The sequence below is a fragment of the Drosophila persimilis genome, unplaced genomic scaffold (genome assembly GCF_003286085.1).
Source record: "Drosophila persimilis strain 14011-0111.01,24,50 unplaced genomic scaffold, DperRS2 tig00000000-arrow-pilon, whole genome shotgun sequence".
Lineage (NCBI taxonomy): Eukaryota > Metazoa > Arthropoda > Insecta > Diptera > Drosophilidae > Drosophila > Drosophila persimilis.
Genome location: NW_020825288.1, coordinates 15,924,684 through 15,950,515, shown reverse-complemented (window position 1 = coordinate 15,950,515; position 25,832 = coordinate 15,924,684). Strand labels below are relative to the sequence as shown.

General features: G+C 46.6%; 6 protein-coding genes across 8 annotated transcripts; 3 read left to right on the top strand and 3 right to left on the bottom strand.

The window, feature by feature from the left end:
- The first annotated feature begins 1,634 nt into the window (after nt 1-1,634).
- On the top strand, nt 1,635-4,733 carry LOC6587603 (gametogenetin-binding protein 2-like). The gene is made up of 4 exons (XM_002013863.2): nt 1,635-1,879; nt 2,432-2,998; nt 3,056-4,255; nt 4,395-4,733. The coding sequence occupies exons 1-4, from the start codon at nt 1,784-1,786 to the stop codon at nt 4,602-4,604; spliced, it is 2,073 nt and encodes a 690-aa protein (XP_002013899.1). The 5' UTR covers nt 1,635-1,783; the 3' UTR covers nt 4,605-4,733.
- Nucleotides 4,717-5,766, bottom strand: LOC6587598 (mediator of RNA polymerase II transcription subunit 27). Its single transcript, XM_002013862.2, has 3 exons — nt 5,597-5,766; nt 5,270-5,536; nt 4,717-5,196 (listed from the first exon to the last, which is right to left on the bottom strand). The coding sequence occupies exons 1-3, from the start codon at nt 5,764-5,766 to the stop codon at nt 4,752-4,754; spliced, it is 882 nt and encodes a 293-aa protein (XP_002013898.1). The 3' UTR covers nt 4,717-4,751.
- Nucleotides 5,767-6,923: 1,157 nt separating this feature from the next.
- LOC6587216 (calcineurin B homologous protein 1) lies at nt 6,924-8,492 on the top strand. The gene is made up of 2 exons (XM_002013861.2): nt 6,924-7,040; nt 7,731-8,492. The coding sequence occupies exons 1-2, from the start codon at nt 6,974-6,976 to the stop codon at nt 8,231-8,233; spliced, it is 570 nt and encodes a 189-aa protein (XP_002013897.1). The 5' UTR covers nt 6,924-6,973; the 3' UTR covers nt 8,234-8,492.
- LOC6587565 (protein transport protein Sec23A) lies at nt 8,487-11,654 on the bottom strand. Of its 2 annotated transcripts, XM_026995478.1 has the most exons (6): nt 11,315-11,654; nt 9,978-11,242; nt 9,744-9,897; nt 9,124-9,672; nt 8,953-8,973; nt 8,487-8,785 (listed from the first exon to the last, which is right to left on the bottom strand). In XM_026995478.1, exons 1-6 carry the CDS (start codon nt 11,591-11,593, stop codon nt 8,696-8,698), a joined length of 2,358 nt encoding a protein of 785 aa, XP_026851279.1. In that variant the 5' UTR covers nt 11,594-11,654; the 3' UTR covers nt 8,487-8,695. The 2 variants fall into 2 exon arrangements, with proteins under 2 accessions (XP_026851279.1, XP_026851284.1); XM_026995483.1 differs by lacking the exon at nt 8,953-8,973 and having other exon boundaries at nt 11,315-11,652.
- A 685-nt stretch (nt 11,655-12,339) lies between these two features.
- LOC6587587 (metastasis-associated protein MTA3) lies at nt 12,340-21,580 on the top strand. Of its 2 annotated transcripts, XM_026994810.1 has the most exons (13): nt 12,340-12,367; nt 14,014-14,175; nt 18,054-18,161; nt 18,494-18,870; nt 18,939-19,259; nt 19,322-19,510; nt 19,588-19,875; nt 19,941-20,191; nt 20,268-20,518; nt 20,582-20,935; nt 20,999-21,126; nt 21,198-21,313; nt 21,374-21,580. In XM_026994810.1, the coding sequence occupies exons 1-13, from the start codon at nt 12,340-12,342 to the stop codon at nt 21,507-21,509; spliced, it is 2,709 nt and encodes a 902-aa protein (XP_026850611.1). In that variant the 3' UTR covers nt 21,510-21,580. The 2 variants fall into 2 exon arrangements, with proteins under 2 accessions (XP_026850611.1, XP_026850615.1); XM_026994814.1 differs by lacking the exon at nt 18,054-18,161 and having other exon boundaries at nt 21,374-21,509.
- A 1,843-nt stretch (nt 21,581-23,423) lies between these two features.
- Nucleotides 23,424-24,858, bottom strand: LOC6587533 (3-oxoacyl-[acyl-carrier-protein] synthase, mitochondrial). The gene has a single exon (XM_026994820.1). The coding sequence runs from the start codon at nt 24,841-24,843 to the stop codon at nt 23,521-23,523; it is 1,323 nt and encodes a 440-aa protein (XP_026850621.1). The 5' UTR covers nt 24,844-24,858; the 3' UTR covers nt 23,424-23,520.
- Nucleotides 24,859-25,832: the final 974 nt, after the last annotated feature.

Genomic DNA, 25,832 nt, shown 5'->3' with positions numbered 1-25,832 from the left:
TAAATCCTATTACTCAATTTTGATATTCCGTTGAATAATGCTGGCTAACTAAAACTTTCAGCTCTGCCCACATAATTTGATCCCATTGATGAATACATTTTGTCCAAGATTAACTACCTTTTTATTGTATTATGTATAAAACCAGGTTTAAATAAAAAAGTTCAGCAAAAAAACATTGGCAACGTAACAGTATGTAATTTCTTACATGTTGCTGGTATTTTGGACTTGTTGCTTGCCAACCGGAGTATGTATCTCTTTGTGTACCCTATTACCCTATAAAGGTACCTCAATAATTAAAGATCTTTTCTCAGATTGATATGTTATAGACCTATTCGTGCATTTGATGAGTTTCCGGTATATATATCCTGATAAAGTCAATAAACTGTAAAATATCGTTGTGACTGACTAGTTTCTGCACATATTGAAGGCTGGGATGACAAACATTTCCTTAACTCTATAATATCCATTTTGATAGGGTACGCAGAATGTTGAGGGAGGATGCTGCTCGTTCCCTCGGCACATGAGTCTGGCCCATAGAAATTGAGTGTTGCCAGCAACGTTTATCTGTCATCTGGCAGCACTACACTGCAAAAATATCTCCATTTTTTCTTAATACTGGCCGTTTGCGGTATATATTATATTTGATACCGGTATAAATCGGTGGGTTTATTCAATTATTCGGTATATAACGGTATATTTCATAAGCAAACACTTTCCACTCTTTTTCGAGAAAATTAATGACAAATTAATGAGAAAAAAAATGAGTAAAGATTTTAAACAAAATTATGAACAAGAGTGGGAGTCTGTACCTGAAGCAAAAGAATGGCCTGCCTATTGCTTGCAATATTGAGATTATGAGTCAGATTGCATCAATCAAACAGCATGGTGTCACACAGAAACATTGTTAAAAAATTAGAGTTTTTGTGTCTCAACTAAGGTATCTAAAGCTGTAGCTGCTGCAGCAGAGCACATTATACCGTTACGAGCAAAGGTCACCATTGTGACCACAGCGCTTTTCCTCAAGAAACATACATACAAAGCTCTAAAAATAAAATATTTTGAAAAAATTCAAAATTTTCCAATTTTTACCCGTGCCGTAAAAAAAATAACGGATCTAGGGAAAGAAATTCCTAAACTTAAGCCAACGGGCCCGAAGAGGGCTAGTAAAGTTGAACAATGCAGTGTATCGAGCCAGGTTTTCAGGGCGAGCACATTGAAAAGTTTAAGTCAAATTTTGGGTAGGAAAAAGGTAACACACCATTACGCCCAAGCCAGGGGCTTCATGATAAATGCTCCAAAAAGTGTCCCACTGGGCGGCACATTATATCATATCCTAAAGCTTCATGGAAAGAAAGTAATGGCTAGTGCCCATTTATAATTTGAGAATAATTTTAGATCGTTTCGATCTTAGGCCCTTAGGCCTCTAATATTTAGATTTAACAGATACGATTGAGTCCTTTTTATGGATTTGAATTTGTGTAGCAAGCTAAAATCAGCTGAGAACTAACCTCTCACGGATTTCAGATTTCAGTATTTCAGTACACGGTTTTATTACGGTCACACTACTTTTAATGGCGACCGGACCGATTTACCTACTACGTGTTTGACATAGAAAATAGATTTTGCAGCTGAATTTCGAGAGACCTAGAGACATTTTAATCGCATAGAGATATACTAGTGCGTATTATTTGTTAAACAGTGCAGTGTTTTTGTTGCTCCTTCCCCCACTCCCTGGAGAAGTGTTTCGTAAAGTGCCTGAAATTGCCTTCGTTGGCTCTCGAACATGGCGAGACTGACAAAAGTCTATACCACTGATGACGATGATTCTGGTTATGTTGGTCGCAGGCATTTACCCTTGGTAGCAGGCGATAAACTAATGGTAAGTAGCAGTCATTATATTATGCTTTGTCCGCACAGATTTTGTATATGTAAGGCGAAAAATGACTGGCAGCAGAACCCCTCACACTCGCATGAACTCACACACGCACACACTTGTGCCATGCAGCTTGTCCAAAAACTTTCATAACACACGGGTATATGTACATGCATATGTATGGAGTGCCTGCCTGCATGTGTGTTAGTCTCGTCTCACAAACAGCTCGGAAATTGTAATTGTGCGTTTATTAATTGAACTTGATCCATGATATTATTCTGCTGGCAGTTCTCTGTCAGCTGAGAGGGAGAGGGGTATGAGCAAGAGAGGGAGAGAGAGAGGAGGCGCTTAGTCTCTTATTTCTGCACCTGCCACCCACCCGCACCCGAAACTTCTCGCTGCTTCGCCCTCTGTCGCCATGTTGTTTGAAAGTGCACATAGCAGTGCAGCAAAAGAGAGAGATGGAACGCTGCCGCTGAATCGCCAGCAGCGGATGCACCCAAACAGGTTCCACTCTCGCTCTAACCGATCTAACCGTTCTTCTCTCGATGCTTCCAGATGCTAATGGACCTGAACAGCAAAGGACTCGTCATCGACAGCCCCCTGATACGGGGTCGCGACCTGGAGGAGTTCTCTCGCAAATTCAGGCTGCTCACAGAGGCCGAGCGTCGCCAATCGCTGGAGATTGATAGCGCCAGCTTCATGGCGGTGCTAAATCAGTGCGTGCAGTGCGTGGGCTGCCGACGCCGAGTAGAGCGATTGTACTATCAGCTGACCGAGTCGGGACATCGCACGCTCGATCCGCTGGAGCTGCGAGACAAGGCCAAGCTGGGAATTGCCGAGGAGAAGCTGAAGACGCCACAGGCCCTGGGCACGCTGCTCTATCGACATCACGAGGTACTCAACAATCTGCTCGATAGTAAATTGCGCAACAAGACGCGATGTGTACTGCATTCGCTGGACGCCTTCCGTGCCAAACCCTTCTCGGAGACCTGGCGAGAAGTGTGGTCCGCCATGAAGAGCAACTGCCGCAACGAGTTGACGATCATCGAAACCAAGGAGCTGCACGATGTGCTCGAAAACTATCTAAAGAAGCACAAGTTCTGCTCTGGCTGTCGGACAAAGGTGAGAATGGAATAGGTAAAGGTCAAGGATATACCTAATCTGCTTGCCTCTTCGTAGATTGAACGCGCCTATAAAATACTCATTGGTGAAATCTCCTCCAAAGAGAAGGGCTATGCTGCTCAACTGTATGCGCACATCCGCAAGTGTGTTCCCGACCAGCACATACACGTGAACACGAATAAAATTGAGTTCCTCGATGCCCTGATCAAGCGTGCTGAGCCTGAGGTGAACGGCAGCTACTCGAAACTGCGCGAAAGGCACGCCAAAACGCTGGAGATCGCCCAGGAGGAGGTGCTCACCTGCGTGGGGATGATCATGTACGAACGGCTTCGACGCATTTACGTAAGTCTGCGCGAGGAGGAGCGCGCCTGCCAAGTGCTGGCTGCTGTGGGCGTGCACGCACTTTGTCGCAGCTTTGATACATTCGTGGAGCAAAAGCAGGGCATCAGCAATTTGGAGCTGCTCTACCAGGAAATTAGTCGCGCTGAGAAGGCCAAGGAGCTCAAGCGTGAGCTGAAGAAGCTCAAGAAGAAGAGGAGGAAAGATGAGAAAAAGAACTTGCATCGCCAGTGCGAAGAGAGCGCGGACGCGGATGTAGACGCGGACGCAGGCGAGTCTGATGATGAGGAAGAAGATGTAGATGTGGATATCGATGCGGATGCGGATGTGGATCTGGAAGAACATTTGGAGCTTAACGATGTAGGTGTCGACGATGGCATTGTCACGGAGGCAGTAACTCTCGTGCCAGAGCCGGAGCCAACGACTCCTACCAATGACAAGCCAACGAAATCGAAAGCGAAGAAGCAATCTAAGAAAAAGAAGCAGAAATCTGCCTCCAAAAAAGTCATCACGAAGCAACAGCCAAGGCCGGCGGTCTCGGCTCCTCAGCACCTGTATGATGAGCACTTGGACGTCGCCAGTTGCGTTTCATCGAATGTTGCTAAGCAGCCAAACGGTGTTGGCAAGTGTGACGAATGTTTGGCGTCTATGCCAAACTGTCCTTGTGAGCAGGATGTACGGGATTCTGGCTATGGAAGCGATCCCACTTCGCACATCAATTCCCGTACCTCCAGCGTGGTCTCGTCACCCGAAGGGTCGGAGGTCTCGTGCTCAGATGGACTGTGCAATCACGACGGCCCCCTGGATGAGGATCAGCAGAATGGATTAGATGTTGCCGAACGCAACAGCTTCGTCTCTGATATACTCTACTGCCACCATCCGCAGTTTGAGCACAAGTTTTCATTGTTGCAGATGTGGGTGAGTTCGTTGACTGATCGTTGATCGTTGGCACTGATGGCATCTGTCACACATAGGATGGCCGAAAACTGGAGCAGGATTGCCTCTGAACTCTATACAAATTTTTAACTCATTTATCTATTCGTACTTTGTGTTGCAGGACGACTTTGACGACTACGATAAGGACGATGAAAACTATTACATTCCCCAAGAGGTGGTGCTGGCCTTCAAGTACCACCACGCGGAGGTGAGGCAGCAGCGCGAGCGACTCCGTGCCACTCTGCGAGAGAACTTCGAGCGCCTGTGCCTGCAGCGGGGTGTGCGAACACAATATGCTGCAGCAACCGCAGCCACCTCAGTTGGCCATTAAAAATGCATTAAACCGTTGTAGTTATTCAGTCGAGCGATGCGATTTCTAAAAATCCGCACGCATGCATTCAAATACATATAATATTTTGTTTGAAATAAATGAAGTATACAAGTTATGCTTATAAAGATATATATTTAATCTGAATCTTCAGCAGTTGCGACACTCTTCATGGAAGGGCTCCAGAGTGCGCAGATCCCGCCACGTGGGCGGCAGGCCGTTGGCTATGTACTTGCTGCAGCGTTTGCAGGGTTCGAGGAAGAGCTTAATGTGGCTATTTAGCCAGGTCACATAGCTCTTCACCGCCAGGTCGGGTAGCGTAGGGGAGAAAAAGTGCAGCATGGCAGAGTGGGCGTGCTCCTGGACTTTGCGGAATACCTCGTAGCGCGACTCCGCCCACAGGTCATCCTGCTCGAGCGGCTCGTCGTAGCCCTTCACCGTCACCCACTCAATGAGCACGCCCTTAAACACGATGGCCGCCTTCAGTACATTGCTGATGGTTACGATCGCTACGGCGTTGGACCCAAACGGACGGAATACTCTGTATGAGGTGTGCGGCGGGGTGTTGATTTCGCTCAGCAGTTTGTCTATATGGCTGCGTAATCAAATAGGATTCGGGGTTAGTGTCAGCCAGTGCGTATACGTATAGCTCTGCCCCGCAAACTTACTCCGGATCATTGTTGAACGAAGAGAACGGCAGGCGCGGGCGCTTTTGAGAGCAGTAGTTGTACGACCTCCGCAGCGTGTTCTGGTTGAGATTGTTGAAGGCCAGGAAGCTGTGATCGTGCACCTTGTCGATCCACTTGTAGCTATTCACCAGCTGTGGATACAGAGCCTGCCGGTCCTGGGATGTCTCCTGGGCCAGGTACGCCGTATTTCCCAGGGAGTAGGCCGTGGGCGGCACTTGCAACCCATTGATCAACTGCTCCACTTCACTGCAAGGCATTAATCCATGATATACACCAACAACACAATGATTTTCTCAATTCCCTTACCGCAATTGTGAATTTATGGCTCCGAATTTCTCCTGAAAATCGTGGACAAACTTGTTTCGGCTTTCTTCCACTCCCTCCCCATCGGTGCCATCGGCCAAGTGTTCAAAGCACTGTCGTACATTAGAGCGCAGGTTCTTAACAGCAGTCAGGGTACAATTTAACTTATCCATTTATATTAATAAATAATTTAAAAACAATGTTTTTGTTATTAAGTCCAGTGTGACCGCGGATTTGACCATTACATATACGGTCTGACCCTCAAAAATATACCGAATCACAGTTTCAAAATATACCTTAAATATACCGGCGAACTATTTCTATTCATATTCTTCGATTTGTTAGTTAATTGGTAATTACTGGTTAATTTACAGCATCTTTATAAGATTATTTATAAAATAAGGCTTAAACAAAAAGGTCAACAACAATTTCCACAAACTTAATTATTTATACATTATAACTACACGCTAACTACACATTTGCTACTTATTAACTACATTTTATGTAATTATCAAAAGCGAACCTGAAGGGGAAATGTGTATAGACCCATACCTATTGATATATAAGACCCAAGACCCTGGGATCTAATCCAGAAAGATTGTTTGCGACATGTTCAGTGTATGAACTGGAACATCTGTACGGTAATGGTTAAACCTCGGAAAATAATACTATGTATACGTAAATTGTTCTTGTAGGTCTTTCACCTGACTACGCAAACATTATTCGAGATATATAATTTTCGTTGGGTTTATTTTAATGCCTACTGGTCGACAACGGGCTTATCGTTCTCTACCCAAGAGTTGGAAATCAGTTTACTCGATTTGTATCGTTATTGGGCATGATATCCTTTAATTAATATTCGAATGTTTTCCAAGCTTCTATGAAACGAAATTGTGACTTTTTCTTAGAATGAAATGAAGGAAATGTTTCTTACCTATTCATGCATTTGAAATTTGGTCTTCGTAAGAACTTTTAAGAAGACAATAAACCCAAAATGTCTAGTTTTAAAACTGAGACTGAGGACACTCAGTAAGTCGCCTGTAATTAGAGTGTCGTGTCATAAGACCATAACCGCCGAATTCAATTTCAGCTTATCGCACAAAAATATCGATATTTGAAACGATCCGTGCTGAACATGAAAATACAATCGAAGCTGGTAGACATATAAGAATTATGCTGTCAATTCAACAAAAGAAAAATAGTATTAATTGCATTGCTCCAAATTCAGAAGATTGTAGTTCAGTTAATAGATTCCAAGGACATAAATATATTGTCAAAAGTTATCGATGTACTGATATATTATATACTCTCATCCCTATTGCATCCGAATTGATTATATTCAGCGGGTGCCAAAATTTTAAGCAAAATTGCAACGGCGAGATGGGCAACAAGTCATCACTGTTCCTCCGGAACGAGGAGATAGCGCAGATTCAGGAGGAAACTGGTTGTAAGTACAAAACTGGGGCGGCAATAACCTTGGCCAAGAAGTCATCAGAATGGAAACTACTTTCGAAACCAATACGCATTTGGACATCATGTACAATCCAATCCACTCATTGGACTGGCCTGGCCTGCCCCAATTGTCGCACTTGAGCGCTAAAAGCTGTTCAATTACTTGTACAAATATTTGTGCTACCGTGCGTGGCTGCGCTGGCTGGTTCCATAGACTATCAGTAGCTTTGCTCAAGGGCGTCTGGGGTTTGTTTGTACGTTGCTGTGTTGTGGGTGCTCTAAAAAACGAAAATACATATTTACTTATTAAAAAAGCATCCGCACGATGCGCTTGCCTTATGCAAGAGCTATATGCACAGCCGTTTTCCAGCAATCAATTTGCATTACAATTACAATTGCACCTGTACGCTCCGAGTGACGTCATCGGCAATCGCCCCCCTTTTAGTAGCTATTTGTCGTCTGGGGGGCAAAAGTCGGCGCTTATCTATGCCTTTGACTGGAATGAAGCAATTATCTAGTGTCCGAGACCGTGTAAATGCGATAAGCTCAAAGTTTCCCACAATTGAAATAGCCGCCACCTCGTCGGACTTGTATCCAGTGCTGTTCGACCAGCTAGTATCAGTTCCCTGATAAGAGCTGATAATTCAGGTGAATTTTATAACTAATAATTTCGACTCATTCGCAGTTACTCCCAACCAAATCGAGAGATTGTACTCGCGCTTCACGTCGTTGGATCGCAACGACTGCGGGACCCTCTCCCGCGAGGACCTGATGCGGATCCCGGAGCTGGCCATCAATCCGCTGTGCGAGCGCATCGTCCACTCGTTCTTCGCCGAGAGCACCGACGATCGGGTGAACTTTCGGCAGTTCATGAACGTGCTGGCCCACTTCCGTCCGCTGAGGGATAACAAGCAGAGCATGCTCAACAGCCGGGAGGAGAAGCTGAAGTTCGCCTTCAAGATGTATGACCTTGATGACGACGGCGTGATTAGCCGGGACGAGCTGCTCTCCATTCTGCACATGATGGTGGGCGCCAACATCAGCCAGGACCAGCTGGTCAGCATTGCGGAGCGCACAATCCTGGAGGCAGACCTCTGCTGCCAGGGCAAGATATCGTTCGAGGACTTCTGCAAGGCCCTAGACCGCACCGACGTCGACACAAAGATGTCCATAAGGTTTCTCAACTGAGGCCAAGATACAATCCTGGACCAGAGACATAGATAGAGAGAGAGCAAGCTTTTTAGTCAGTGTGTACCAAATAGTTTAGGACGGAGGTGGAGTCTACCGAGAGGCATAACTTGTATTAGTAGTCGTTATGGAAGTGTGGCCGGTGCGGCCCGCACTTGATACAATTCTTAATTCTTCTTTATTCCGCTGTAATTTAAGGTTTTGAGGGCATTTTGTTTTTAGTTGCTTGCAAATAAAGGCCAACAGCGTGTCATTTAAATTGTTGAACATAATTTGAATAGTTTATTGTGTGTCTCAGACGATCAGATGATCAAGTGGAATATCTGTTGCATGTTTATATCTGTATCTGTGATTGCATTGCCTTGGCCAAAAGGATTCCAAAAGGATCAGCTCGTTCGGTATTTGAAGAATCTTAGGTAGAATAGAACCCTCCTAGTGGTGCTCCTCTCATCGTTGGGCGATTCATGTGGTTGTGGAGACGGCCAGCTTCTTGAGATGTTCCATGAACAGCTGCAGCGAGACATCGTCGGTGAGTACGGGAGCTCCGCCGTCCTGTCAAGACATGCCAAAAGAGAATTAGTTAAATGATGGGCAGGGACGGGGTTCGTGCAGTTCGGACAGGAGGGGAAATGAGAGCTAAACCAGCACCAACAAAACAGCTTAGAAACTACATAATAAAGCAGATTCCCAGTGAACAGTAAACAGTAAAAATGTACTACCGTCGTCTGACCAATGGCCGGCTGCGAATGACAGGGATACGGATACGGAAACGGAAACGTATGCACAATGAGTGAAACAAAACCAAACATAAAACGAGAATTTGTTTAAGAAAATGCTGCAAAGATCTGTCGAGAGTTAGCCAGCCGAGCTGTTGGCTGGCTGGCACTTACCTGCCCATAGGCATACATGTTGTTGTGCGTCTGCGAGGGATTGACCTTCGAGAGCAGGAAGCGCGCCTGCGAGCCGCCGTGCTCGGTGTCGATGTAGCGTGGCATGGGGAAGCGAGTCTGCAGGATCTCCTGGGCATCGTCCACGGGGGCCTGCAGCAGCTGCTTGAAGTTCTCGTACTCGGGCATGTCCTGGTACTTGAGGGCTCGCCACTGGGCAATCGTCTCACCGTGATAGATGAGTATCTGGAAGAATGTGTCCATCAGCAGAATGCGATCGGCCTGGATCGAGGCGGTGTCCAGCAGCACGGGCTCGGGCGGTCCGTTGAACGAGTAGCTATAGAGTATCGGCTGTATCATGATCAACGACTGGGTGAGGTCCTCGCGCATCAGCATGTGTCGGTAGAATGTGGTCTCGTCGGGCGAATTGTTGAAGACCTGCAGGAACTGCGAGCGGCGCAGGTGGTACATGAACTGCGGGAACAGACTGAAGTTCTGCGACAGCCGGAAACTGTTGGGATCGTCCTTGGTGTACTCGCCGAACTTTTGGCACTGCAATTAGGGATTATTGTCGATTCATAAGAGAACTTCTCTCCGACGAGTAATCAATGCTATGTACTCACCAGGCGAATCAGCTGACGATCAACCCAGCGCAGAATATCAGGTCCCTCATCCGTCTCCGCGCGGTAGACAACCATGCGGGCCATAAGGACGGCGGCAGCTTCCTGGTCAAAGCCAGCACTGATATGATGCACATTTGTGGTGGCATCAGCCCAGCTGTACATGAAGAGAAACAGAATTAAGAGAAATTACTGAATGCTAGCTGCGTCACTTCCTGGCCACTCCCTGGCACTCACTTTCTGGCCAATGTCGTGACGCGAATGCGCCGCTGACCGCTCGGATGCTGATACTGTGTTATAAACTGTATGCAGCCGCGTCCGCCCTGGGGAATGGGAGCGGCGTGCTGGTTGACAACCTCGAAGAAGTAGGCCACCGTGGAGCTGGGATTCAGAGTGCAAAGCTTCCACTGCACCGTGTTGCCCATGCCGATCTCCACATCCGACACCGACGGGCTCTTCACATTCAGCGACACACACGAGCCGATACCTCCGGATATTTTTAGCTCGCGCGAGCACTTCACTTCCAGTGTGGCATTGAATGCCATTTTCAGATCGTTGCGGCTGTCGCGCGCAAACACGCGTTGGAATGTCTGCTTGAACAGCGACGAGTTGAACGAGTCGCCCATGACCATATGCCCGCCCGTGGAGTTGCACAGCTGCTTCATCTCGAGGAGGCCAGTCTGGTCGAGGGCGCACGAGTAGATGTCGACGCTGTGCCCATTGGTGGCGGCACGCAGGGCCAGCGCATCGAAGTGCTTGATGGCCTTTTTCATGAACTTGACGTTGTCCTTGTGAATGTCATGGTGAGAGCGAATCGGATGCTTCAGCTCGTCGTCGACCACTTGGCCGGGGCCCTGGGAGCAAGGACCACCGACGAAGGACATAATCCGACCACCCGTGTTCGGGTAGGTGCACTCCAGCAGGCCAACTGCTATCGAGAGAGCAGCGCCCGTGGAGCGCAGGTAGCGCTTGCCCTGCGGCACCGGCCAAGGGTCGCGCTGTAGCTCGCTGAGCAGATCACCCAGTGCCGCATCGCACTGGCTGATCGGCTGCAGGAAACGATGAGCTGGCGGCACAGGTGCTCCTGCTGCCGGGGCATTCGGCCGTTGCTGTCCGGGCATTGCCTGGCCCGGCTGCTGAGGGCCCGGAGCAGCGCCGCGTCCGATTCCGAGCATGTCCTGCACCTGCTTGGCCGTCAAGTCCTTGGTGCCGCGGAACACGTAGCTCTTGGAGCAGCCCTCGGCTCCCAGCTCATGCACTTGTATCATCTTGCCGAACGTAATCAGTCCGACCAGGGCATTGGGCGGCAGCAGACTGAGCGACATCTGCAGCGAATCTTTGAGGGCGTCCAGCTCCTCCTCGTCCATGCAGGTGTCGACGAGGAAAATGAAGACTGGAGGCATGGTCGGAGCCCTGGTAATGGTGTACTCAATGGTGCTGAATCCGGGGATCAGCTCAGCGGGCTGATGTTGTTCCGAAATGGCCGCATATTGAGGGGGAAACTGAAACAAACAACGTCAAGGCAAAGTTCAAGTAAAAAATGGGACTGAGTCACTGTCGCATCTTCTACTCACGGGATTGCGCTGGAAACAAAAGTTGCACACCCACAACTTGGCACGGTAGTCCACCTGGCACAGGGGGTTCAGAATGGCCCGACAGTTGCTGCGTGTGCACAGAACGGGCTCATATTGTATAGGTGGCAAGTCGGGGCGCTCCTTCAGCGGCTGGTAAAGACAAGCAAGCGGCACGACCAAACGACTGGCATCAATGCGACTCGAGGGCCACACATTCCACGTCAGACGCACTCCGTCGCGGTCCTCGTTCTGCTGGATGAACTCCTCGTAGGTAGTCATCGTGAAAAGCCTAAATTATCTATTAATAGTTGATTATAAATTGATACTAAGTTTGCTTGCTAATTGGAAAAATCGGTCGGCCAGGCCACGTCACGGATTTGACAGCTAGTTGTGTAGCAAGCAGCTTCGCGACGTGACGCACAACTTCCAAACAAATGCAGTCAAAATTTATCAAAATCAAAAAAAGTACCTTTTTGATTAAAACAAATTTATTTTAATTTAATATTTTTAATTCAGCCGTCTTTCCGTCTTCAATGCAGTTTATTCTGTGAACTAGAAATTTCAACGATACTATTGCATGGGAAACGGTTTTGTATTGAATTTCATATGTCAACATACAACTGATTTATTGTTTTAGTGTATGCATATGTATTAATATACACAATTAGATATTTAATTATGATTCTGACAATCGGAAACTACCCGTTTAAATTAATTTTTAGGAAAAAATAAATAAATCCCATGTAAATTGAACGATGTATCGATAAGAGAAAGTATCAACAGTCAAAATGCAGCCCTGATGCAGCTGTTTACTCGGCGTTGTGTGTGTGTATTTTTTAGAGTTGAGTTGTTTCTAAGATGGCGACGAAAAAAACGCGTCTTATGTGAAATGCAAATGCAATCATAACAACTTCAGTTTTATGCTAATAAATGTGCGCTGACTTGAAACAAAACTATTAAAAAACAGTGCTGAGCAAGTGTATGCAATTTTACATGTGAAAGTTTGGTGCGAAACTGTAGTGAAAATGGCCACAAATATGTATCGAGTCGGAGGTGAGAAAATTTTTTCCGTACTCGCTTTTCTATCATCTTTCGTTATCGGCGCCGCCGTCTCACAGTTTCGCCTGGCCATCGTATGCATATGTGTGTGTGTGTATGTGTGTGTTTTGTCTGAGGAGAGACTCCAGAGCAAGGAATAATGAAAGTGCATTTTAATTAAAACAAATTCTTAGCTGGAGCTCCCATTCATAGACATGTGTGTTATCAAAAGCATTGATAAACCCCTCTGACCGCCAATAAGAACCTGCTCCCGAAATATGTGCTTGGTGTTTGTTAAATGCCGCAATGAGACGAGCTTCTACAGCGTAGATGATGTGTCGAAATCAACCATGAAACATTGGACAACGGCGAGCCTAGGAAGCAGATAGGGTGCTGGTGGTGGGGGGTTGTGCATTGAACCAACAAAATTGTCGCAGCTGCAGCAAGTGTTTCAACATGTTCCTCCCGATAAGCACCAGAGCTCGTTTGCTGGCCGTGTGTGTGTGTGCGCGCGGCGTATGCTTTAGGGTTGGGGTAATGATGGAACCGAAATGGAATTGCATTTGCCAAATTGTGATTTCTATCGGTGTGTGTGTGTGTGTGTTCGTGTACTTGTGTGCTTGTGTGGGTAAAAGTGTATCTCATTTTTGTATGCCTCCATGCTTTGTTGTGTTTTCTTATGCTAATGAGCTTTTTCGGGTTTTGGCCGAGCATCTTATGGTTTGGTTTGGGTTCTGAGCGAGTTGGTTGCCCCTGCTCCTCCTGTCTTTACGCACTTTGCACGTTGGCCTATCGCCGGCTCGCTCTCTTCCCAGCGATGACGTTGCCGCTCTCTCGATATGTAAATGAACGGAAAAAGCAAACGGCTAATTAACAGAATCAAAATAAATACCCAAAGTATATTAACACCGATGAGGGAATATGAACATATATATATTATATCTGATTGGTTTTCTGGCAGTTTTCCTGGCGATTACTCGGCCCCGACCCATTCTGTCTCAGAATTTTGTCTCCATAAGCGCTTTTTGTTTGCCATTTTTAATGGCCACGCACACGCACACACTGACAAATACGCCAAGTATAGGTAGATATGTATATACGAGCGCGACCACACTTTCTTTTTCATCTCTCTCCATCTTGCATGGCCAGCGAAATGTTACCAAATGTGCCCAAGACAAGACAAGACACAGCACAGTTTTAGTTTCCTTTTAGTTATTTTTCTTTGCAATGCTCAGTGTTTTTTTTTTTTTTTCGTCTTCTAACATTTTATTGCCGTGTGGTCAGCCCCAAGCAACGGTATCGTATCTGTTTCTGCGACAGGTTCCGATGCAGCGATCACGCTGCAGTTGTTGTTGTTTTTCCTTCTGCTGCTGCTTTGCTCGATGGATGGATGGATGCCCACATTTGTATTTAATTGAGCAACGCAACGCGCATACCTTTGACTGTGTGTGTGTGTGTTTGTGCGTGTGTGTGTGGCCGTAATTAAGCGGCATGTCCACGTATGCATGTGTGCGTTTACCTGTGACGTATGTAATGCCTGCTAATGAATGGAGTTGCAATGTGAAGCTCCCCTCCACGCCACGCCACACCGCGCCGCGATGCCTCCCTTCTCGATTCGACTCCATGTACAGTTGTGGTAACCCCCGTTCGTTTCGTTGCAGACTACGTGTACGTTGAGACAACGCCGAATAGTCCCTATCTGATACGCCGCATCGAGGAGCTGAACAAGAACCAAACCGGCAATGTGGAGGCGAAGGTCATGTGCTTCTACCGGCGTCGTGATCTGCCCAACCCACTGGTGCAGCTGGCCGACAAGCATCAACGTAAGTATCCGCCAGTTGTGGTCGCTTAAGAACCAACCAAACGATTCTCTTTTTATTTTTTTCGTATTTATTTTTGTTGGCAACAAAGTGAGGTTAGGTTGCGAAAAGTCGTCGTCGCCGTCGTTGTCGTGGCCTTCAAACAAGTTTAAAGCTAATACCTTCCAAAAACAGATCCCTAGCACCAAGCACATTTTCACCACAAACACCAAAAACCAGAACTCTGTTCCCAGAGCGGGCACCCATCCACCACCCATACCGCCCAGGAAGACGGCCAGTGTGCAATGTGTCAAGGCATCCACTTTCATCCAGCCACCCATAGCCACCCATAGCCACCCACAGCCACCATCACCCTCACTCCCATCAAAGCCAAACATCAAGAGCAACAAGAACCGCAATGACAACAACTGTAAAGCACACAGCAGCAGCGCACAAAGTGAAGAGAAAACGGAATACCCAGCATCCGTAGCAGCAGAACCAGCAGAACCAGCAGAAGCACCAGAAACAGCAGCAGCAACGACCAGCCAGAGCCACATAAACATAATGTGTTGAGCTGCACTGTACCCCCATGTTGCTGTTGCTGTTGCCGTTGCTGTTGCTGTTGCTGTTTTCGGTTGCTGCTAGGCGGCGCCAATGCCAACGCCAACGCCAGTGCCAGTGCCAGCGTCAATGTGAATGTGATACTCTCGAGAGTAGTAGGTAGACTTGCTGTCTACCTCTGAATGCTACAAAATACAAACATACATACATACATACATATATATATGTATGATTCTGGGTCTCTGTGTGTGTGTGTATGAAAATTTTCATGAGTGCTGTAGAAAAAGAAGGTGGTAGGAGGACAGGAGAGGAGAGGGGAAGTGGGATCAGGAGCCATACCCCAATGTGGCACACGCAGAGGCGCGCTTTGCATTCATGTATACATACACACAGGCAGGGCTCGCCTCCCATTTCATTTCCCCCCTCCGCCCTCTCTCCGCAGCCCCAAAAAAGCATGCCGGACTTTAATGAATGGGGTGGGGTACGATGGGATTCGACCAGTGCGGCCCCCTCGAACTCGATACGTGACCCAACGAAAATGCGTTTTCCGTGAGGAAGCCAAACCCCTTCCCAAGCCATCCCATGCCATCCAGCAGCACACTCGCCCTACGACATGCGCCGACAATGCCCATTAACGCAACCCCTTTAGCTCCCAACATGGGTCCGCTGTCATCTTGTTTCTGCTGCTGGCCAGTGGAGCTGGAGCTCACGCTGAAGCTGAAGCGAGCGAGTTTCCAGTGCGTGCGCCGTGCGCCGCCTTTTGGCAGGCCGCTCACTAATCAGGCAAAAATTAGCACAAAAATCTAAAGTTTGAGCACAAGTGTGCCGCTATTCCAACCCCGAAAGGCGACTGCTTCGCGGCCTACGACGCGTGCATACCCTGCAGTCCAGTCCGATGATAGCCTCTCGAATGCTGAAGTGCTATTATGGTTGCGGCTAGGCCTAGCAGTCATAATTTATTGTTGCTGAAGTGTAAACCACAAAGTCAATAGAAATGGACATCAGGCGAGGCGCAGGGTACACAAAATCTCAAAAATACCCAAAACGGCTCCCTCCCACGGCGGGCAAACGAATCCGACCAAGCCCCACCCACTAGTGGGCCTTTTACTTGCCCGTGGCTGTGTGTCTGTGTGTGTGTGTGTCCTATCTATGGCCGCCAAACAGCCACTCACCCCCAACCAGCCAGCACGCCAACCTGAACCCCAACCCCCACCCCTGGCTGCTGTCGTTGTCTTCTCTCCGATGAGAGCTACAAACACAAATACATAAAAAACACCTACTACCTCCGTTCCTTGGCTCTGGCTGTAACTCCAGCAATGCACCCACGCCCCTGTGTATCCGTGTTCATCTGAGGGGGTGGGCTGCACGCCCTTTCCAGAGTCAGGATAACGGTCTGAGGTGGGTGGGTATGGCAAGGTAAATATTTTGTAATCAGCCCCCGCAAAGTTTAAGGAAAATAAAATCCTTGCTATCACGCATCCCGAAAAGATAGGATTGGAACTAAAGAAATAATTAAAATAACAAGGTTCAAGGTTTTTTACTCAAAGATTACTCTGAGGTTTCGTACTTTCGGTGGCTCCTAATTGACAAGTAAAACACCCATTGAGCAGAACGATAGTTATAGGAGTTGAATAATACCTTGGGTTCCTTCCCATACCGGGATAGTTCCTATGTTTCATGGTATTTGTGGGACAAATAAAATTCAATAAAAATGAAAATGTTTCTGTGTTTTACGACCTTTTTTTTTGAGCAGACACGCAAACCGAAAGCCAGTTTGGCTTAAATTAAAGGATACACAAAACAGATACATTTCTTGGACACAAGCTTCATGTTTTTATCATTAATGTTTCCCCTAATGCAATTAAAAACATTTTATGGATCTTGGATGTTTAGCACATTTTAGCAAACAATAAACTTTAAAAAAAACCTTAAAATTCTTAAAAAAGATTACATAAAATCCGCAGGCACGACATTTTGAACCTTTGACCAACAACATCATGGTGCGAAGAGTAGAGAATTTCCCATAACTGGGGAAATTGTTTCAGTCTTTTATAGGTACTGCCCTTGAGTTTAACACCGGTATTTAGCTTTGAACTTCCTATCAAGGCTTTTCATTATATTGCTGACTTGTCGAATTCCCGTTTTTCTGGATTCTTTAAATCTTTTAACGTCATCGAAGAGTTCTTGCTCCGAGGTCGCTGCTTCTTCGCTTAGCATGTCCTTCAATAGAGCTGCCTTCTCGACTACAAGCTCGTTTGCCCTGGCCATATGGTTCATGTCGTATCCCAATATGACCCGATTAAGTCCCCGCTTAATTTCAACGAAAGATGCTAGAAATTCGCACAAATGAATCCTGTCCGACTTCGTCACCGACTCCGTAACCGACTCCGTCACCGACTCCGACTCGGACTCACTTGGTGCGTGACTCTCCGGATCATTGGGAACGGCATTAGCCAGGCTCTGCGGATCGATTGGAAAGATTCTGATTCTTGTTTATTTCTCACAGAAAAAGTTCTCACCAGAACGGCCAGAGCTATAATCAAACAGGACTGCATCTTGCAATGTTTTAAATGGAACTGCAATTTTCCGATCGTGCGGGATAGTTTTTATAGTATTCGTGGATGTACTATTTTTCCATGGGTTGCGGCAATTATCGCCGTTTTCTAAAAATACGCACGACCGGCGGGTTCATCCAACTGGAATATAATATTTATTAATTGTTCAGTTGATAGTGCCATTTCTTTCGGTCCACCGATGTTGATCATATTGAAATATACTACTACTATGTATATGCATTCGATCTAAGTATTATACACTTGGAATATAGCAACTTTACGAGAATGATAAAATGAAGAAAAGTCTTTCTTTAATTAAGCGGCGGTGGGCAGGGTTTTTGAATTTGTTAGCGGTCCAAAAATCAACCCTTATCAGCGAAAGTCAGTCACACACACGACATGTATTTTGTTTTTGCTTTCTAGGGACCTCGCAGCAGCAGTCCACTTGTGTATTTTGCCAATAGATTCTCGGGCTGCATCCATGCAAGGTTTTCGTACTCTTTTGCATTTTTCGGGCTGGTCTTCTCTTCCTCGAAGAGTATACCTCCAAGCATTGGGGGAAGAGGCTTTAATACACTCTAGAATTCGATGCCGGCTTTCCTTCCAGACGACGACTTGGAGTATTGTTCTTTCTGTTTTTGTAATTAACCTCATTTTGAGCTGCAGAATTTGTATTTATTATTTAATGATTATTTACCATTGCTTGAAACATGATCATTTGTAAATAAACGTATTTCCCCAACGTATTGCACAAAACGATAAACAAACAAAAAAAACAAAAAACAGTGGCCACAGCCGAGGACTCACCGCTGGCGACCAAGCTGAAGAAGACCTGGCTCCGCACACCCGTGGGCGAGGAGCAGGCGGCGCAGGCCGTGCTCGACCCCTCAATAGGTACTGCTAAAAAAAACCACAACAGCTTTCAACTTTAAACGTAGTTCGAACTCTCTAATTTGGGAATGCCATCTGTTTAATTAGATCTATATATACCCTTAATCAGTATCCCCTATCACCTTATACCCCTTACCCCTTATCCCCCTATTCCTATGATTTTATGTTTGTCAAAGCTCTCGCTGCTATATTTTTTTGTTCAGTTGGTAATTGATGTTGTGTAGATCTCTCACCCCCCCTCTCTCTCTCTCTCTCTCTCTCTCTCTCTTTCGATCTCTTTTTTCTCTCGATTGATTCTCTTGGTGCACTAACGGTATTGATTGTCTGATTTCCAGCTGCCTTGGACGAGGAGCGCACCAGTCCGACGCAAGCGTCTGGCGGCGGCGGCAGTGGCAGTGGCAGTGGTAGTGCATCTGCAACCAGCAACAATGCCGGCAGCACCACCACCAACAACAATAACAATAATAATAACAACAACAACAGCAGCAGCAGTGGTAGCGGCAGTGGCAGTGGCAGCGGCAGTGGCAGCGGCAGCGGAGGCGATGCGGAAAAGGGCGAGGCGCTGACCAGCAAACAGCGCTACCAGATCAAGCACCGCGAGCTGTTCCTCTCACGCCAAGTCGAATCGATACCCGCCACACAGATACGAGGCAAGTGCTCCGTGACGCTGCTCAACGAGACGGAGTCCCTGCAGAGTTATCTAAATAAAGACGTGAGTCGTAGTTGGTAGCGCGGCAGAGGCAGACAATAATCACCTATTTACATTGTGACGTCTTGCAGGACACATTCTTCTACTGTCTGGTCTTCGATCCGAATCAGAAAACACTTCTCGCCGACAAGGGCGAGATACGTGTCGGCAGTCGCTATCAGTGTGATATTCCCGCCAAGCTAAAAGACACAGTCACGGACGAGCGCAAGCTCGAGGAGCTGGAGTCGCTGGTATGGACGCCGGAGCACACACTGACGGATCGTAAGATCGATCAGTTCCTCGTCGTTTCGCGTTCCATTGGCACCTTCGCCCGCGCCCTCGACTGCAGCAGTTCTGTGAAGCAGCCCTCGTTGCACATGTCGGCAGCGGCTGCCAGTCGGGACATTACACTGGTATGCAATAGAAAACTAATCCTCATTTTTGCTTGTATTGATGATGGTGGTGTTCTCTTTAGTTTCACGCCATGAACATTCTGCACAAGCACGACTACTCGATTGAGGAGGCCATGTCCTCGCTAGTTCCTGTCAGTGGACCGGTGCTCTGTCGCGATGAAATCGAGGACTGGAGCGCCTCGGAGGCAAATCTCTTCGAGGAAGCGCTGGACAAATATGGCAAAGACTTTAACGACATTCGACAAGATTTCGTAAGGACTATCTATCTATCCATCTGTAACTATTGTGGGACCACTTCTAAATCCTCCTTCTATTTGTCCGATTTTAGCTGCCTTGGAAAACTCTGAAGCAAATCATCGAGTACTACTACATGTGGAAGACCACCGATCGCTATGTGCAGCAGAAGCGCGTGAAGGCCGTCGAGGCGGAGCTGAAGCTCAAACAGGTCTACATACCGCAATACAATAATAATGGTGGCAAGGGCGGCGGCAACGGAGCCTCTGTCAAGGCGGGTAGTGGCGGTGGCGGCATTTACAATGGCACCACCAACGGGGGCACCGATCTCTCAAGCAACGGCAAACCCTGCGAGTCGTGCGGAACAACTAAATCATCACAGGTATGGCACATAGAACAGCAACCCACTCTGCAGACAGTTCTTAAAAGTCTCCCTCCCCCTTGCAGTGGAACTCGTTTAGCACCGGCCACATAACGTGTCGTCTCTGCCAAAGCTGTTGGGAGTACTGGCGGAGGTACGGCAGTATGAAATCCGCGAATAAGGGCGACGCCAGCAGCGACAGTGATGCAAAGAAGAAGGCCTTGGCTGCGACGACCCCTACGGCTACCGCTGCAGCTGCGGCTACAACACCCACAGCCGTAGTCGACCTCAACGATGACGAGAAAATCAGTGATCTAACCAATCGTCAGCTGCACAGGTAAGTGCCTCTCCTCTCCCATCCAAAGACGATCGAGAATGTCCCTCATATCTTACCACAATTGCCATTCGGATAGGTGTTCAATTGTCAATTGCGGCAAGGAGTTCAAGCTGAAGACCCACCTGGCACGCCACTATGCGCAAGCGCATGGTATTGCCATCAGCTCCGGTTCTCCGCGCCCCATCATGAAGACGCGCACTGCCTTCTACTTACACACCAATCCCATGACGCGCGTGGCGCGCATTATCTGTCGCAGCATTGTCAAGCCCAAGAAGGCGGCGCGACAAAGCGCCTACGCCATCAATGGCCTGCTGGTGAAGCAAGAATGTAAGTCTCGATGTCTGGCTGCTTACATTTCTGACGCACTCTTCTCTTTCTCCCACTCTTTAGTTACGAATCGTATTAGCGGCAAATCTCAGGCGGAGATCAAGAAGCTGCTATTGCTCAAGCCCAAGGATCGTGGCAGTGTTACTAAGATCGCCAATCGCCTGGGGGCGCCCGGCAGCGGTCCCCACGAGTGGCTGGTGCTGACGCCCAAGGACAAAATGCCACTGCCCGCTGTCGTCTCATTCCCCAAGCCGCCCAAAGCAGCGGATGGCAGTTTAGTCTACGATCGCGTTCCCAACAAATCCCCCGACATTGTGGCCGTGCCGGCCGAGAAAGAACTAACAATAATTCCAACGCATGCCACATCAACGATACGAAAGCGGGCGCACGAGGAGCAGCAGCTGAACGGCACTGAAGGTATATTGTATATTTTTGTTTCCTGTCAGATACATATCATATTATATTTATTCCAAAATTTAGTAACTATAGTTCCCAGTGGACCGCCTCCAAAAAGGCCGAACAAAGATCCTATGCCCTCGCATTGTCCTAGTCCCGAACAGTTTGCGGCCATGATGGCGGCATCGGGACAGCCACTCTCAAGGCACCATGTGAGTCACCGCCAGATCTGATCTGAGCTTGATCTGATCCCGATTGACAACGATTCCATTCACTCTTTCAGCTCAATGGCAAGCAGAAGATTGCGCAAATGGCACGAGGCGGAAACGGACGTAAGCAAGTCATTAGTTGGATGGATGCGCCGGACGATGTTTACTTTAGGGCCAACGAAACACACAAGTGAGTTGAAGACAGAGTTCAGACCTAAAGCAGCTCCTCAAATTCTTGCTTCATTTGCAGAAAAACGCGAAAAATACTCTCAGCCGTGGAGCTGCGCCGTGCGGCGCGCAAGCCATGGCGCACACTGCCCATCAAGCCTCTGGCTCCCGAGCCAAGTAGCAGGCCCATTGAATCACAAATCGTCATACTGGACTGACCGTCGCCGGCACACACATCAAGAGCATCAGCAGCAGCAGCGCCATCGGCAGCGGCAGCGGCAGCGGCAACCAAGTTGTTATCGTCTTCAGCAAACAGCAGATTCGAGCAGCAACATCCTCCATTTCCATACACCATGGATGCACTGCTTAACTAGTGACCATTCTCCGATTTAACTGGCTTGCCATGTACATACTACATACAATACACACCCGCATGCATACCATAGTACAGACATCCAAGAGACAGGCAGGAGTTACAGCATCCCTGTACGACTTGGTATTGGTATTGGGGAACCGATCCAACCGAACCGATAGAAACCACAAAACAAAACAAAATAAAACAAAACCACTTTATTAGCGCTTAAATAGATGTCTTTTTAAAAAACAAATAGTAAGATAGTAAGTGTTAAGGTCAGTAATAGCAGTAAACAGGACGCAAAATGAAAACAACAAAATATTTATAAATATTTTATATTTTTTTAAATTTAAAAATCTCAACATACCGAATACAACCACACCACACACACACACATAAAACCAACGCCAACACCAACTGCACTGCCACTTTGGAAGTGTGGGCCGCATCAAAGCATGAAACTCAACAGATCGCTCTTGTTTAGTCATCGTCCAGCGTGTCCTTTTTTAAGGAATCCCTTGCATGGTTTCATTCTTAAATATATATGTATATGTATATGTATATGCATGTGTGTGTCATGTATGCAGGGTCCCGCGATATATGTTTTCTGTCTAAACGCGCTTCGAAGTTCCACGTTTTATTTGTTAAGCCTAACACCTAACCCCTAGCTAAGAACCAGATACGTAAATGAAATTGAAAGGCCTACCCGTAATTTGAAATATTTTCAGTCCACCATTGAGTACGGGAATTGTTTGAATGCTTTAAATTGAAGAATGGGAGAAATGTAACCTTGTTAAAGAATGTGACAGTGACAGTGACACGTGCAAAATGATGCAAACATATTGATTTATGCTGTAACTAAACAACGGAATGGGTTGATGGTTGAGCAACAATTGTACAGTAAAGAGTAAAGATAAAATTCGAATAAAATGTATTTTCATAATTTATATTAACGAAAGTTCAGTACTCTAAAGAGCGATATATAGTAGAAACACCCTCGAACACAGCCCCACACACACTCACACACATATAGAATATTATTTACGCATATAAATCCATAAGAAACAAAGCTGCAAATACATTTAAAAATGTATGGCATAATAGCGAGAAAAGTTTCAGAAAATATAAAATCAAACGGAGAATGTCTAGACTCCAGCCTAGAGCAGGGCAAGTGGAAAACAGAACCAGCAAATCATAAACAGAAAACCAACATTTAATAACAGATTATAAAGAAATTTCGATTGTAAGCCAATATACTTTTAACTTAACATCTTAAGCAATTTTGTAAAATAAAACACTTCAAATTAAAATGGTTAGTTAAGTGAAGGAGAACCCGGAGACGTTGGATCGTGCTGCAACTAAAACAGCAAAAATACAGTCCCCGAAGCAGACATGACCACAGCTAAAGCAGCGCGAATGTTAAGCAGGCATACAAAAAACGATTTAGTTGTTTTTATTTCCGAATCGAACACACAGACACATTTGAAGCCAAGATCAGAAGAGAACAACTGCAACTGAAACAGAAACAGAAATAACAAACAAAAATAGAGACAAGCAACAGAAGCAAATCAAACAGAGCTATATACATAATTATATACCTATATATATATATTATATACAGATATACAGTATAACAGTACATACGCATGCGCATTGGATAATACAATACGCCTATACATTTTTACAGAGCAGAGAGTCCGTTCGCGCCAAACGACGAAGACGGCTGATAGGGCGTGTGACAAGCAACCGAAAAGTTTTCCAAATAAAGTTTTAAAACTTAACATTTTTCCTAAAAATATGAAAAAATTCAGGGTTTTTATTTCCGTGGTTAACAATATAAAACAACATTAATGTAACAATTGCACAGCCCCGCTCTACTCTTCGGAGTAGCTGGCAATGCATAGGGAGGCATTGGTGCCGCCAAAGCCAAAGGAATTCTTCAGAGCCACGCGCCTTCCCTGTCCCTGGGACCATTCGCAAGCTTTAGTCACAACATTCACGTTCACATCCAGCTGCTCGATGTTTATGGAAGGCGGCAGGGTATTCTCCGCGCAGGCGTGCACCACGAAGAGCGCCTCCAGGTTGCCAGAGGAGCCCAGCAGGTGTCCGTGGGCTCCCTTTGTCGAGGATACTTGGACCTGGGGCGTGTGTTCGCCGAACACTCGACTAATAGCATACGATTCGATGCGATCACCAGTGGGCGTGGATGTAGCGTGGGCGTTCACGTAGCTGATCTCCTTAGGGCTGACACCGGCGTCCTTGAGGGCTCGTTGCATGGCCAGTGTGGCTCCAGCCCCATCCTCGCTGGGGGACGTGATGTGGTGTGCATCGCCTGAGAGGCCATAGCCCAGCAACTCCGCCAGAATGGGGGCACCGCGGGCGCGTGCGTGCTCGAGTTCCTCCAGCAGCAGCACAGCTGCTCCTTCGCCCATCACAAAGCCATCACGCGCCTTGTCAAAAGGTCGCGAGGCCACGGCTGGGTTATCATTAAATGCGGTACTGAGGGCCCGTAATCTGCAGAAGCCAGCTATTGACAGTGGGTCAATACATGCCTCCCCGCTACCCGCCAGCATCACATCCGCATCGCCGCTGCGAATAAACCGCATGGCATCACCCAGGGCATGGGCTCCAGTGGCGCAAGCTGTTGAAACGGAGTGGTTGGGACCTCGTAGACCGTGCCGCATGCTGATGTGGCCGCATGCCATGCTGGGCAGCAGTCTTGGCACAAAGAAGGGACTGACTCGATTGTAGCCACGCTGTAGCTGGTTCCAGGTGCTGTAAACCTCCGCCAGATCGAACATTCCCATTCCGACACAAACACCGAAGCGCTCCCGCTGCTCCTCACTGAGCTCCTTCGGTTTGAGATTCCCCGAGGCCAGGGCTTCCTCTGCTGCCAGCACAGCCAGTTGTGTGGCAGGGCTCATCAGTTTGATGTCTGTTTTGCTCAGATGCGTTTCCAACTGCAAGTTTTCCCTTGAAATTTGTGCGGCAACCTGGCACGGCAATCCCTTGAACTCCGGCCCCAGTTTTGAGATTGCCGACTCGCCGGCCAACACCCGCCGCCACGAGTCCTGCGCATTGTTTCCCAACGGCGTTACGGCACCGCTTCCAGTGATCACTACGCGTCGTCGTCCAGCCTGCGTCGAGGAATTTCGAGCCTGAGGAACAAAAAACTTGGAACTGCGTAACAACCGCATTTTGTGTTTGTTTTTTTTTGTGTTTACACAATGTTTACATTTGCTCAATTTATTACATGACAACTACACGGTAACTACACATTGCTACAGGCGAAAATGTAAAAAAGCAAGCTAAAATCCGCCCCTTTCGCCCAATATACCTTGTAGACAAAAATCCGATATTGATTGTAAATAGATTTTAATAATCGGTTTAGGATTACTAGCTAGTTAAGACTCTCAGTCCTGAACTCATACTATTATCAGGTTAATGAATCAATTTTCTATAATATTGGCTATTTAATTGATTCTTTCTAAAATAAGGTTACAGAAACCTGTTGCATCATATCGATATATCGATTACATTTCTTCAATTTCAATCAGACGCCAATCAGAAATATATGGACAGAGGGGCGGCTTAAATGTTGTGATATTGTGGAAAGGAATAATGGGCGTAATATTTTTACGCTCCACCTGATGCATGAATCTATGAAAATCACTATTAATAGGCATTATCGTTTGCAGGGAGTTCTGAGCAAGTTGTGTTGCATCCAGGATAACTTCCATATGTCCAAATTGGTTTGAGTAGGCTTTCATGGAGGAGAAGCTCGTTTGAAATCCACAGTTTTTAATTCTTTGCCGCGCAAGGATGTACATAGACTTTTAATCAACTTCTCCAATAAAAAATAAAATAAATAAATATATACAAATTTTAGAATAAAAATACATGCAAAATAGTATATGTTTAATTACATTTATAATAGCTAAAAAAAAATAAAGTCAAGCCCGCTGGGGGTTTATAGCGGTTCTTATCTAAATTGGAGGATTATTTTTTGTACTTGCATATGTATTGAATCTATTCCACTTGAACACTGAATGAGTCTTATCTGTACATATGTAATACATATGTATATACAGTCGAACTTCCATATAGCGAATCCAAAGGGACACTCGTTATACGAAAAATTCGTAATATAGAATTCATTTTTGCAGAATATAGTATAGAATCGTTT

Coding starts and splice junctions, on each gene's coding strand:
- LOC6587603 (XM_002013863.2), top strand. CDS start 1,784: ATGGCGAGACTGACAAAAGTCTATACCACTGATGACGATGATTCTGGT. Junction 1,880..2,431: donor TAGCAGGCGATAAACTAATG/GTAAGTAGCAGT, acceptor CGATGCTTCCAG/ATGCTAATGGACCTGAACAG. Junction 2,999..3,055: donor GCTCTGGCTGTCGGACAAAG/GTGAGAATGGAA, acceptor GCCTCTTCGTAG/ATTGAACGCGCCTATAAAAT.
- LOC6587598 (XM_002013862.2), bottom strand. CDS start 5,766: ATGGATAAGTTAAATTGTACCCTGACTGCTGTTAAGAACCTGCGCTCT. Junction 5,537..5,596: donor GCCATAAATTCACAATTGCG/GTAAGGGAATTG, acceptor AATGCCTTGCAG/TGAAGTGGAGCAGTTGATCA. Junction 5,197..5,269: donor TCGTTCAACAATGATCCGGA/GTAAGTTTGCGG, acceptor TTGATTACGCAG/CCATATAGACAAACTGCTGA.
- LOC6587216 (XM_002013861.2), top strand. CDS start 6,974: ATGGGCAACAAGTCATCACTGTTCCTCCGGAACGAGGAGATAGCGCAG. Junction 7,041..7,730: donor GATTCAGGAGGAAACTGGTT/GTAAGTACAAAA, acceptor ACTCATTCGCAG/TTACTCCCAACCAAATCGAG.
- LOC6587565 (XM_026995478.1), bottom strand. CDS start 11,593: ATGACTACCTACGAGGAGTTCATCCAGCAGAACGAGGACCGCGACGGA. Junction 9,898..9,977: donor GTCACGACATTGGCCAGAAA/GTGAGTGCCAGG, acceptor CTTCATGTACAG/CTGGGCTGATGCCACCACAA. Junction 9,673..9,743: donor ATCGTCAGCTGATTCGCCTG/GTGAGTACATAG, acceptor CCCTAATTGCAG/TGCCAAAAGTTCGGCGAGTA.
- LOC6587587 (XM_026994810.1), top strand. CDS start 12,340: ATGGCCACAAATATGTATCGAGTCGGAG. Junction 19,511..19,587: donor ACGACATTCGACAAGATTTC/GTAAGGACTATC, acceptor GTCCGATTTTAG/CTGCCTTGGAAAACTCTGAA. Junction 21,314..21,373: donor AGGGCCAACGAAACACACAA/GTGAGTTGAAGA, acceptor CTTCATTTGCAG/AAAAACGCGAAAAATACTCT.
- LOC6587533 (XM_026994820.1), bottom strand. CDS start 24,843: ATGCGGTTGTTACGCAGTTCCAAGTTTTTTGTTCCTCAGGCTCGAAAT.